The 13,449-nt window shown below is 35.3% G+C and overlaps 1 protein-coding gene across 2 annotated transcripts in view; it reads right to left on the bottom strand.

Moving 5' to 3' along the window:
* LOC120524931 (collagen alpha-1(II) chain) overlaps positions 1–13,449 on the bottom strand; it is a 101,769-nt gene that overhangs the window by 63,180 nt on the left and 25,140 nt on the right. For both annotated transcript variants that reach the window (XM_039746805.1, XM_039746804.1), the window contains 6 exons: positions 10,953–11,030; positions 7,515–7,559; positions 7,084–7,137; positions 5,395–5,448; positions 2,208–2,261; positions 1,571–1,624 (listed from right to left, as the gene is read on the bottom strand). In XM_039746805.1, the coding sequence (XP_039602739.1) occupies positions 1,571–1,624; positions 2,208–2,261; positions 5,395–5,448; positions 7,084–7,137; positions 7,515–7,559; positions 10,953–11,030 (339 nt within the window). The remainder of the gene's footprint in view (positions 1–1,570; positions 1,625–2,207; positions 2,262–5,394; positions 5,449–7,083; positions 7,138–7,514; positions 7,560–10,952; positions 11,031–13,449) is intronic.

Below are 13,449 nucleotides of genomic sequence, written 5' to 3'. Positions count from 1 at the left end.
TCATTTTAGTACAGCTATGGTGTAGACATCAATGCAGATAACTGTATCGCTGTATTTCCAGGGAAATGCTTATTTAGTTTAGCTTGTTAGATAGCAACTGAATGTGGTTGATAGAAAATTGTAAAAAAAGGCCAGATCTTCAATGAAATTTTGTCAGAGCTGCCTGTTACGTTAGAATAATACTGCGGATTTAAACAGTGTGACCTTATGCAAATCTGCAGTTATTAATACAGGGTGTTTCATTCTGCAGAGCTATACTCAAGTGGATATTCCCACAATGCATTCTATCATGGCAGAGACTGTACTTAAAACATTCTAGAACATACTATATTGAAAAAGTAAACATATGTCCATATACTTGATATACTTCTGTATGTGACCTTATTGACTATCCAGATGTACCAATGAGCTGTGAATGTCAGCAATTTGGGTCATCCCTGAGTTAACTAACTTTGGAGATTACAGAAATGAATGGGGTAATTATATCTGGCAGGGTAGGTTCATCGTTCTGCAAAAGGTGAACTGAGTTGGGTCTAAATAAAACTTTCCAAATCTGAAATTGCTTAAACCGAACCTTTATTAACGCATTAATTACTGGACCATTTATAACCAGGATAGGTCTATGAATATATGATAAATAATTTCTGAATGAGAGGCACCATGCAGAGTGCAGGCTTAGAAGCACATGAGCTGCAAGTATAACGCGTTTCTTTGAGCTGTTCACATTTGCTGCACACAACACATGTGTTAGTTGGTGACTGTTTGTGCCTAGTGCGTGGCAGAATGCCCATGTAGTGATCTCCTGACAGTCCGGATGAGTCGGACACCTTGTGATGAAGAAGCAACTTTGGGGAAGCTATCTGCATCAGTGCCAGAGCCTACAGTACATGTTCTACAGCATCTAGTTGACTGTCACTATATCGAGTGCTGTCATTATCAAAACATTCATCTTTCAACCAAACTAGTTGTTTGAAAATATCAGCAGCTTTACCTTTTTCATGATGATATAATTGTGGACAGTCTACTTATAGCACTATTTTCCGCATGCGTTTAAAAAAAATCTATGGCTATCCACTAGATAGCAGCACTATAGTAGATAACTCTGGCGTGGCAACAAAGCTGACTGTCAATAGAGGCTGTCTGTTGAAAAATAGCTTCTCCCATATGTTGAATTCTGAGAGGCTCAATGAGATATCTTGTGATCAAAGTTTTTGTTTGTTTTATATATTTTTTATTTATAATAACACTTAATCTTTGTGGATGTATTAAGCCATCAGTCTATTTTGAATTTCATCCCACTGTCATTTTATAAGAATTTAATAAGAATCTATCTATCTATCTATCTATCTATCTATCTATCTATCTATCTATCTATCTATCTATCTATCTATCTATCTATCTATCTATCTATCTATCTATCTATCTATCTATCTATCTATCTATCTATCTATCTATCTATCTACCCCATGATCAATCTCAGTAATTAGATGTGGTGTAACCAGTGAAAGACTGGTAATTCCATATTTGTTTAGTACTGTGACAGTGTGGCAGTGACTGACTCATTACTCACTCTGTGACCTTTGATTCCGGGAAGACCAGGTGTTCCTGGGAAACCACGGGCACCCTGCAAGATGGAAGAGATAATTAAAAAGTTTAAATGTCAAACCAGGTAAAAGACAGAGTTCAGGTACAGATCAATCATTTATACAGTGACAAACAGTTGAAAAGCTTGCTAGCAGTCCTTTTCAAAATGATCAGAAAACTCATTTAAGTTTAATTTATCTGGCATTAATACACTGCAAGGATTAATAAAATATCTGGAGACATTCATTTATTATTACTGAAAAGCTGTGAGCCTCAATCAGAACAGTTGTTCCGTGATGGGCAATGCAGTGCCAGCACCAGATCTTTCCATGCACTAATAGGATCACTTCATTTTCAGAATGAGGGCAAGACAGACTGGGAGTAAGACAGTCATTAAGAAGGGAAGGCTACACTACCCACTGCAAATTAGTGCAAGTATATGCAATGTAAAAAATATATTTATTAGCAGGAGCTAGCAAGACATGGACAATTGGGCTTTCTTCTGTGGCTTCATGACCACAAAACCGTAACCTTAAAAGCCACAAAGTACGGATAGAGTCTTGCTTCTCTTTCCAAACCTGCTCAACATTTAGTGGGTCTAACCAAGCTAACTGACCACTTACCTGAGGCCCAGGAGGTCCACGTTCTCCGGGCTTACCAGCCTTGCCAGCTTCACCCTAAAATAAATCAGAGGAAACATAAACTGTTAAAAACAATAAACACCTGAAGGAATCCACATTCACATCTGGCTTAAAACACTGGGATGCATTATCAAAGCAACCTTAAAGCATTTTTACTGTGAAACTAATGGATGTAATCTATGTTGCAGTCACATTTCACCATGATCCAAAAATGACTGATTTTGTACCCCCGCAATTTAAAGGAAAATGTATTGTATGCACTACTAAGTAGCATAAAGCCACCTCGAGTTTCTTCTTGAAATTTATAAGGGGAATACTTCAGTCCCCTGCCACTACCACAAAACTGTAAAAAGATTTTTCTATAACTCTAGAAGCAGTTATTAAAGTCAGAGCCACACACCGATTATTATAAAGTCACACCAGTTACCTTCCTAATGCAATCCACTGCTTTATTAAAGGTGCTCCATATTTAATATGTTTGAACTAAAGTAATATCTGTTCACCCATTCCAAATGAAAGCTACTCCCCCCGAGTGTCACTTGCAGCCAAATGTTTTGATTTATCCTGGAGAAACTGACATCTAGTGGTTATCTACTGTAAGTAAACTAAACTTAAATAACTTAAGTAAACTTATGCTAATTATGTTGTACAGAAAAGGTAAGATTCTAATATTTCACAGGTATATAACAATCCATAGACATAAAAATCTCACAATAGCAGGGATAAGTACAAAATGTAATTTTCAGTTCTCTTTCTAGGTCAGCATACTCGATTAGTAAAAAAAAATATCTGTAAGTAATTTTATTATAGCCCTGTAGTTATAGCTTCTTAGATGGATGTTCACTATAGTAAATCAACTTTGCTTGTGTTTGCTACTCTATTTATAAAAAAAAATATATTAATGTTTTGTCTTATGTAAAGCACATTGGGATAGTGTTTCCTATACAAAGGTTTGATTTACTGTAATTCTTTCCTACTATATACAATATGTACATGGTATTTTTCACCCATGAATATTGAAATTTTCATACATCTATAATAAAACATTCTTATTCTGATAAAGCCTGCAGAGCTGAACCTGGCAGCAGTGGGTACAGAATGAGTTGGGATATACACACACACACATATATATATATATATATATATATATATATATATATATATATATATATATATATATATATATATATATATATATATATATATATATATATATATATATTTTTTCTTTGCAGTTGTTTAATATTTAGGATCTCTTTGGCCTGATTAGCTAAGTCATCTAAATTTACCAATTATTATACTACAACCTGTTATAGCCTGTGTGTGTTTTGCCTGTTTGTAACCAGTAACAGCTGGCATCTACACATTTATGTAGTTGGTGTCCGCCCAGGTAACTTTGTAGTAACTAACCCTTCATTCATTTAAAGACACTGATTGTCCTCAAATGAGGATGATTATAGGATGTTGGAGAATTACTTTAACATTAATAAATACATTATAGAGACTATAATAAAATACTTTTTTTTGATGGTTTACAAAACCTTAAAATGCTACATTAAACTAATAATTGTAAATAATGGATGACATGTTGAAATTTGCTAATAGTTCTATAATTTCATAAATTAAATCAAAACTTGCAAGCCCATTGCATGTATTTACTTCTGTATCATTATTGACAGTGAAGTAAGCAAACATCCTGTGTTTATTTTCATATATTAATACACATTTATATTCATATATACACACATATCTTTGCATACATATATATATATATATATACTATACTGTATACACACACACACACATATATATATATATATATATATATATATAAAATGTATATGCACACACAGTGTATATATAAAATTCTGCATATTTATAATAATATCGACATTCAGTGTAAAAGAGCTAAAGAGTGAGGTGGTTGTCTTGTGTAGTGCTAAGAAATCATTAAGACTACACTGAATGGTTTGAATCTAAGTCAGAGCTTACCTATGCCTGGTGGGGCAATGAGTTTATATAATCTAGACAACGAGAGGAAAACATAAACATCTATCCTTTAACGGTGTTATTTCATTGATTATCTATACCAATTGTGAACACAGTAGCTCCCTCGGAGAGGTCAGTAGACCTCTTCTGATTCTATTTCTTGAACTTAACCTGCTACTTTACTGCATACGGCAACAATTGTAACATGGGGAACTGTTAATTTCTTTTGATAAACTATAAGTTCCAAATTATTTTTTGGACTTGCTTTTCCATTACTGGGTCATGGGGAGCCTGTCTCAACAGTATTAGGTCAAGGAAGGATGAACAATTTAAGTACACCAGTCCACCATAGCACACATTTTATACTTGCTAATTACCTGCATGCCTTCGGGTAGTTGGATTAGCCAAGTAAAAAACACACTAACATGGCATATGTGTAAAAAAAAATAAAAAAGACAGTAACCAGGCCAGGAAAGAAACCCACACCTCTGGATCTATGTTGTGGTAACACTAAATTCTGCTCCATTGTACAATCTCAGAGGCTGTAACTAATGTGTTCTCTGAGAATTATGGTTATGCTATATTGTTAATGAAATGAATAGTAATGAATAGTTTAATCAAAATGATATTAAAAATTGTGCTTTCTGTTTATCATGTTCTGATTTGACTAAGTTGCTATCGCCCTTCTGATGTCTATAAAATGAATTTAAAAACATCTACATCCCTGCTCAGGTGCATGTCATTTTAAATGCAGTCAGATCTGTGTTTCTCCACTATGCCACCACATAACCTAATCTGTTTTTGACATCCCAGCCCTACATCTTCTCTCTTGGGCATCTGTAGTTCTCTATGCACAACAATATAGTGGGCTCACTTCTCAATACTTTAACACACTCATGACAAACAACTGCACACTCAATGTCTAGGTATCTTCCACAGTATCAACATACACCCGTCTTATTGTGCCTTATTCCATGCAATGTCTCATTTCTTCTATTCATTCATTCATTTTATGAATCCTCTTCAACTACATGACAATTTGGAGGTGTAGTCTATTCTGGCAGTAGTTTGTAATACAGGAACCAGCCAATGGCATTACTCTCTGAACCAATCATGTCTAACAGCATCACCATCATTCATTGCTGGACACCACATTTCTGTTTCACCTGAGGTTACTTACATCATCTCCAGGTTTGCCAGAAGGTCCAGGGGGACCACGAGGACCAAGAGGACCCTGAAAGAGAAGTAGAAAAGATGGTAATTTGTCTTTATGTTAATGTAAGAAAGCAATATATTTTGTAAAAATATATACACACTTTTAAATTACAAACCTATCTTTAAATGCAAAAGACCACAAAATTGCTATAGAGACAATCAATAGTCAAGATGCACCTTCTTTATTAAACTCTATTTAATATAGCATCTTTCACAGCGATAGCCATCTCAAGGTGCATTATAAAGAAAACAAAGCAAGACAAAAAACAAGGTCACCAAATTAAAACACATTTATGTTTACTTGTAATGGTTATTAACCTTGTCTGATGCAAGAAGCAATGTGGCTGTATCTCTGTATGCTCTACGTTTTACTTTTACACTAATTTTCTCATCAGCTTTTTCATGTGGGTCCTGGCAACAGTGAGTTTAGCTAAGGAAGCCACTCTTTCTCTAGCAGCAAATCACATTTTTGTGGGATTTTCACACTGAGCCATACTAGATGTTACAGATAACCCCTCCGGTGTATTCTGGGACTTTCTTTCATAAGGATATCTTCACTATACAATTTTATGTACATTTCAATGTCCTTGCAGAGGACACACTGAATTGATTTTTTCTAAACCTTATATAAATAATGCTTAAAAAACAATTATTAATACTAAAGCATTCTTCTTTTTCATTCAGTCTATTTTTCACATTCTCCTGGTGCTGTGAGTAGTATGTACACTTACTGTAAAGGTAAATTTCCTTTCTGTGGAAAATCCCTGAAAACCCTCTTATACGTTTTGGACATACATTAACACAAATTCCCTCTTTTCACTTTACAGAGTGCAGGGAATTTCAGCCCAGCCAACAAAATTTGAGTGAATGGCTGAAACCAACCATGGACAAGAAGCGGGTCCACTGCAGAGCTCACTAACCCACGATCACTTACACTGGGGTCATATCTGTTCACCTAATCTGCACATCTTTGGAATGTGGCTGGATATTAAGAGTATCAGATTTTATTTATCTATTCACCAGTTTACCCACTTCATCCAATTTCAGGGGTACAGTGGGTGGGGCAATTCCTGACAGCTAAAGGTAGAAATAATTCTAAAATGAAATTGCTGTGCTATTACAATCACACTTAGTATGCCAGTTTAGATTAATCAATAAGCCAACTCAACATTTTTGGGATGAGAGAAGAAACTAGAAATCAACATTGTGGGTTTTATTCAACCATCCATCCATCCATCCATTGTCTAACCCGCTGAATCCGAATACAGGGTCACGGGGGTCTGCTGGAGCCAATCCCAGCCAACACAGGGCACAAGGCAGGAACAGCTTTACAGAAATAGTTGAATTCATACATTAGCACTGTCAACTCATATCGATTTTCTAAACCCTAACAGCTTCAGGCTCAGACTTTGTTTTTTTTATTCACTTTGTTTCCTAACTGTATGATTTTGGGTCCTGTTGAATTGGATAATCGGAAGCTGAAGCCTAACAGGTGCTTGCAGAATTTGTCAATAGACATTTATGTCCTTCTGCACTTTCCATTTCTGCTGTTTTTTAAACTGATCTTAACTTCTCCTAATGATCAATTTGCAAAGGATTAAGCCACAAGTCTTATGCCCTCCTGTTTCTCAAGATTGAACTGTTGAATACTTACAGCAGGTCCTGGTTCACCGGGTTCTCCGGGGTTACCTTGGAAACCTTGAGGTCCCTAAAAATGAAAATGAGACAATCAGGATCATTTAGACTGCTACCTAGTAAGAATACCTCCATGTTGGGATTTGTCTTGTATCTCCACAAGAAAAAAGATTTACAGGATGCTGGACAGGGGGGCATTAACTGTGATTTTATGGGGACATGAAATTGCTCAAGCAATGATCAAGTCTTGTGAAATGCATACAAGTAGTTTGGATATTGGGTAGTGTAAGTATTTGGGTTTTGTAAGCAAACGTTAACAAAATATTAGTTAAGGCAGATGGAATTAAAGGGAACAAGATCAAGAATGAATTTCAGGGGTTTCTGGGTGCCACCTCCTCTAACTCATAGAAAATAAAACCTCAAATACAGTAGTGCAAACAAGATACTTACAGGTGCGCCAGTGGGGCCAGGTGGCCCTCGAGGTCCCATAGGGCCCTATAAAAAAAAAAAGAAATGAAATGGACATATTATAAGGAGATCAACTGTAAGACCTTGTCCTGTCTTATTCAGTTGAAAGCTAATAACAGAGTTATAGTGAGTCACTCATTGTACCCTTCACATCAGTCATTCAATATAATGGCGTTCTAGTTCTTCCCTTTTTTTCAGAAATATTATATAGTGAAATGATAGTGTTTCCATGTAACATTCAGAGAGTCATGGTATAAAAATAATCACATTCATATAGCTAAACAGGACTGTCCAAACTGCAATCAGTATAAATTAGGTTTAATGAATCAAACACATTCCCTCATGTTTGTATAAAAAATCTATAAACACTGGATGACCTCAAAAGTGCTGTTTGTTTCTTCTTGACTGCTAGAATTCAGATTAAAAAGTCGTATGATAGAATCTGTGGATGACTCTGTCATTGATAGTTTTTACAAGATAAAGAGGATAGTCATTAATGTATTGTTGATGATTTTGTTCAGTGACATTATTAGTCCTTTCTATTCCTAAATATTAATCTTCTAAAATAAGGTTACAGAAATAGATTATTAGATGTTCCCATCCTTTTTGTCTCCAATAATAATAAAAGCATGGGGAGATGGTGGAGCACTGTAAATATTTAGTGACAATTATCCCCCTAATAGCTTAACCTTTGACATTAGGATTGAAGAAGTCAATAACAAGGGGCAGAAACAACCAATCTTACTGAGGAAAACAGAAAAAAATGCAAGTATTTTATTAAATAAATATTATACCTGCTTTTATATACTTATTTGTGGATTTTATTATTAAGAATAAAAACTACTAATAACATTGTCAAAAGTGGTAGTAAAGTCAGTGGTTGTAGCAGTCCTTCACTGTTATGCCATACATTCTCTGTTTCCAAAGATTCAAATGTGCCATCACACTGCAGATTTAATTTCTCAAGACTCTGGTGCATTATATTTAAAAATATTTTTAATTCCAAAGCTATAAAAGTTTATATAATAGTGGCTGTGGGGACCCTGGAGGACTCTAAGGTATTAAAGTGTACAGTACTGTTAGAACTCAATATTCTTATTTGGATGAGTCCTAGGTTTCTGGTCTCTTTTTAAATGAAGACAGTTATTCCTTAACTTGTCTTTTACATCTGTGGAACAATATTTTACACTTGTGCATTCCTGCTGCAAACAAACTTTCTTTGATAAAAGGGTACCTAACCTATCCAACATTAAAAGTCAGTTGTACACAATGTAGCACTAAATCTCTAAGGCATTGGACTTCTTTAATCCCCACTATTGACTTGAACAAATCCCTTCACCTGCTAGAACTCACAACAATGCACTTGTATAACACCTTAGGTGACCTATGCCATGGAAAGGCACCATATAAATTTGGGCAAATTTTTGATTACTTAATATCATGTATACTACCATGAGCTTCAATCATAGTGCATGAAACTAACAAAAATCAGAGGCCATAATTATTTGCTTATAATCAATGTATAACATAAATTAAGCAGAGGCTATGTGAAAACTTGCAGTTTAAAAATGCTGTATACACTGTGCATAGCTATCTGTGTAGGAGGGCTGCAAATAAAATGTGTTCTTATGTGGCTTAAACGTTAAGGAGGCATTAAGAGCTAATTCAAGTATGTTCAAGTACCTGAGAAAAGAGTAAGAAGTGAACATGGAGTATTAAGCATGGGATGGAGGACAATTGTAGATTACATACTCAAGGTGCAAGTTAGATTCCAAACCCTCTTCTCAACTATTTCTCTAATGGTCAAACTTTAAGATATGGCACCCTGAATATTTATGAAGGAGCCTGACTAGTGAAAGGTGCTCCTTGCAGGCAATGCTTGGCTTTCGCTTACATTCAAAGGAATACTCCACACAAAAATTAACATTTTATATGTTACTGACCTCATGCAGTTTGTATTGACGGCTGAAAAAAAAAATCTCGTATTTTTATATAATATAAGCCTATGGTGACCAATGCTGCACAATGGCAAAAAATCCATATGTCAGTTATCCAGGTGTATGCACAAAATGTGCAAAACACATTCATTTTTTGTTAAAATAATGTTAAAAAGTGACACACGTGTGCATGTAAGACAACTTGAACATTTATCTAATGGTAATTCCACCCCAAGTCAAGGGTTGGTTCTGTTGCCTAATAGTTCTACTCCTTTCTCCCCTACAGATCAGATGTCCAACAGTCCCAATGACATCCCTTCTGGGTAACAGTTTCTTGTCCCCGCCCTGTCTGGTCTGGCTTCTTCTTAAGGGGCTCCACCGCCCATTTTGAGTCAGTCTGTTGTTTGACTCCAGTCTGAAAAGATCTATTTGATATTTTGTTGTTTTTTTTTTCCATCAGTTATATGAGGTTCGCCTTCAAGGTGCCTCAACACTTTAACTTTGTCTTGTTTTATCTTACAGTAGATACAGAAAAATCTCTGCACTTCATAAACGGGAAGCACAGGTCACGTTTTTGAATTGAAGATCTGCCTCTCCCCATCATTCATTGGTCAAGAGTCTTATCTTCTAAGTGTTCTGCATGTTGTTAGCACACATGGATTATGTGACACAAATAGTGTGTTTTTTTCCCCATGGACATTTTCACATCATTTACCATTGTACAGCATCCATCACCTGTATTATAACTTTTTTAATTTCATTGTGCATGAAAACATGACTTTACATTTTTTTATTGGCCATCACTACAAACTAGAAATCTTCACAGGGTAATACCATTAAAAAAATATATCATTTTTGGGTGGAATATTCCTTTAAATGTGCATAGGCTTTGAATAAATGATGACTGAATTTGGGCCAACATCTGCCTTGTGAAAGGCATCCCTGGGTATTCACTGTGACACATGGCTATTCTATATGCTAAAGATCAGGAAGATGAAATAAACAATTCTGTTGTCCAAATTACATTGTGGATGTTCAAAACCGTTTTCTACTACAGGCTTGTATGAGGCCATTAAATTCTTTGAATTTTTATATTGAATTCTTATATTAAGAGAAAAATGAATGGCTAAGGGTGGCAGTAATTTTGGTGACTTTGTGCACCCTTAGCCATAATGAATGAACCAAGCAGCCAGAGCATGGCTTGGAAATTTTAAAATCTAAGTGTTGAACTGAATGGAAAAAAAAAAGAGCAGATCCCATGTTTTTATTTTCCCTTGCAATTTGTTGTTTTTGGATGGTGAATGTTAAAAAGGTACAAACTAATCTGTATTCTATGTTGAAAGCCTCTAATTCGTGACCAGAATTAAGTCACTCTGTTTTGCATTCATTCATTTGTTCATTCATTCAGGGAGAAACAGAGGTGCTGTGGCCCATCGTTTTGTCTGCCACCAGTGGTCAAAGTTAACATGAAGAAGCATCTTACCATTGGTCCTTGCATCACGCCCATCTGAGCTCCACCAGCTTTCTCATCAAAACCAGCTGACATCTGAGCAGCAAAGTTCTGTAAAACAAAGAAAAACAAAATAAGTTGATCTTTTTACTGTAATAGTGTCTGACAGAAATGTGTCATACTTATAGGAATCCAATTTTATAACAATTATCATGGAAAACAGTATATATATATATATATATATATATATATATATATATATATATATATATATATATATATATATATATATATATATATGACAGCACAAGATGCATTTGTTTATTGACCAAGCACAAAAGGCCATGGGGACCTAGTAAGGGTCTGAGAACGGTGACATTTGAGGAATGATTTGTCAGCCCCTGTATTGTGTTATGTTCCTGTCATGTTTATCGTTTACTTTGGATAACTTGCTGTAAACCTTGCTTTTTGTTTTTTTTTTTAATTCTATTCTGGTTCACCTTGTAAAGTATTTTGTGTTGGTGCAAAGTATTACATAAAGTAATTACTGACTGTGATGTTATACATTCAGTTCATGTTTTCTGTTCAATGGTTATGAATATATTGTTTGAAAATTCCTCTAGACAGCTATAATATAAGAAATCTAGCTTTATTCTATGAGTCACTTATGTTATGTAGTGCCAAAACTGCAAGGTTTCACTACAATACTTACATTTACAGTGGAAAAAAAAGATAAAAGATTATCTCCATGCTGAAAAGGAAAGAAAGTAAAAGACACAAGGTTTCAACTGTATAGTCTTCCTCAGGCGTGTAATTGAACAGGAATGAGCAGGACATAGGATACTGTAGATAGGAGGGGAAAGTGCGAACAAAGCCATGGCAGATAAAAGGAATGAAAGGTGAGAGTAGGTATGAAAAGATGACATGAGAGAAGATTAAGGGAAAGATCAAAATGTTTATCAGTCATTAAGACCTGAAGAAATATACATTTGCAGTATTACTATATGACATACATCAGTGCGTCTTTTTATGCACTTCATGAAAACAAAGCTCATTAAAAAGCATCTTGGAACTGCTGAATTCTTTTACCACTGTTCTCTTTTGGGGGAATCTGGTGTTATAGACTTAATTGGCCTTCCAGCAGCTTTGTTATTATTTGAGTTGTGTGTTGCATGCAGACTAACTGTGCTATTACACCTATTGCGGTCAGCTTTGCTTTATGTTATCTATTACTCACTGTATTTTTAATACAGTAACTCAAATTGCAAAATGGCTTGCTTTTATAAGCCATCAACTACCTTGTTTCCCTGTGTGTTTAAACAAACCTGTGTTGGAATGTGTATTAATTCTGTATTTAGTAATTTGCAAAATTTACACTTGCATTTTACCAGAGAACTTGCCACAGCACTCTACAGCCTACACTCAATGAAGAGCACTATACAAAAATAATTGAATTGAATCTTGGATAAATAGTGTCAAATAAAGCAGAAGAAGAAAATTTGTATTCATGTCAGATATCCCATCCCCTACCCATTTAGAGATCACAGACAGGAATGGGATTTTATCCTTAAATTAACCAGTCAGACTACTGGATTCTCCAAAAGATTTGCCATAGTTCAGCCTGCACAGTTATATAAGACAACATTAATGAATGTCTCATTCTGAACAACCTCTGGACTATCCTTCATAAAGTGAATTTTTTTTCTGATTTATAGTCGGATATGGAATTCTTTCCTGACTATGTTATTTTGGTAATTGGCACACTTATGGTAGATGGATTCGAATTATTTCCACTGAGCAAGATAAGACAGTGTGCAAGCAGTGTGATGTCATTTATCATAAGTAGCAACATCCCACTGGGTGTTATCCCAGACCAGGCATTATTGTAACCCCAAGACCATCTGATAAAATAGGGAATGATTTAATTCTAATAGGGTCTAGGCACATTCCCCAAAACATTCCTAAGAACATTAAAATTATGAGACTCAGAGGAGTATGTAGCTCAGGGCCGTCTCAGGAGCATAGGGGCCCACAATGTTTCTGATGCCTATGTATGTTTCTGTTTTGCTATCAAAACAGAGGCCCCAGTGCACTACTTTGCCCGGGGACTTATAATGCTGATAAGATGGCCCTGAAAATGGTATCTCTCACAAGTGGGGCCTGACCTAGATACATTTTATATTGTCTGAGTTGACAAAGATATTTTGACGTGCCTTTTATTTTGAGACTATTTATATGTACAGATTAAGCAACAAAGCAATTTAACTAGAAAGCAAAAACAAGCAAAAACAAGGTGGGAAAGCACAGCAAATTGTTTGCTTGCTGTAAGTAGTACTTAAGGCCTAGCAGACACTAGCCTACAGATCCCTCCTAAAGATTGCTAGTTCAGTCCTTATCACTGATTTACAACTGTTTAACCTTCTGGAACTCAGATTGTGAACATATGGAAACGACTGTATTAAATCTAATGACAATATTTGTTATAAAAAGACACTACACAAAGAACTCATAGCTCCAGAGATCTAGGTTT

The sequence above is a fragment of the Polypterus senegalus genome, chromosome 3, assembly GCF_016835505.1.
Source record: "Polypterus senegalus isolate Bchr_013 chromosome 3, ASM1683550v1, whole genome shotgun sequence".
NCBI classification, from domain to species: Eukaryota; Metazoa; Chordata; class Cladistia; order Polypteriformes; family Polypteridae; genus Polypterus; species Polypterus senegalus.
Note: the sequence above shows the minus strand (reverse complement) of the source record. Positions and strands in the feature narration are given on the sequence as shown.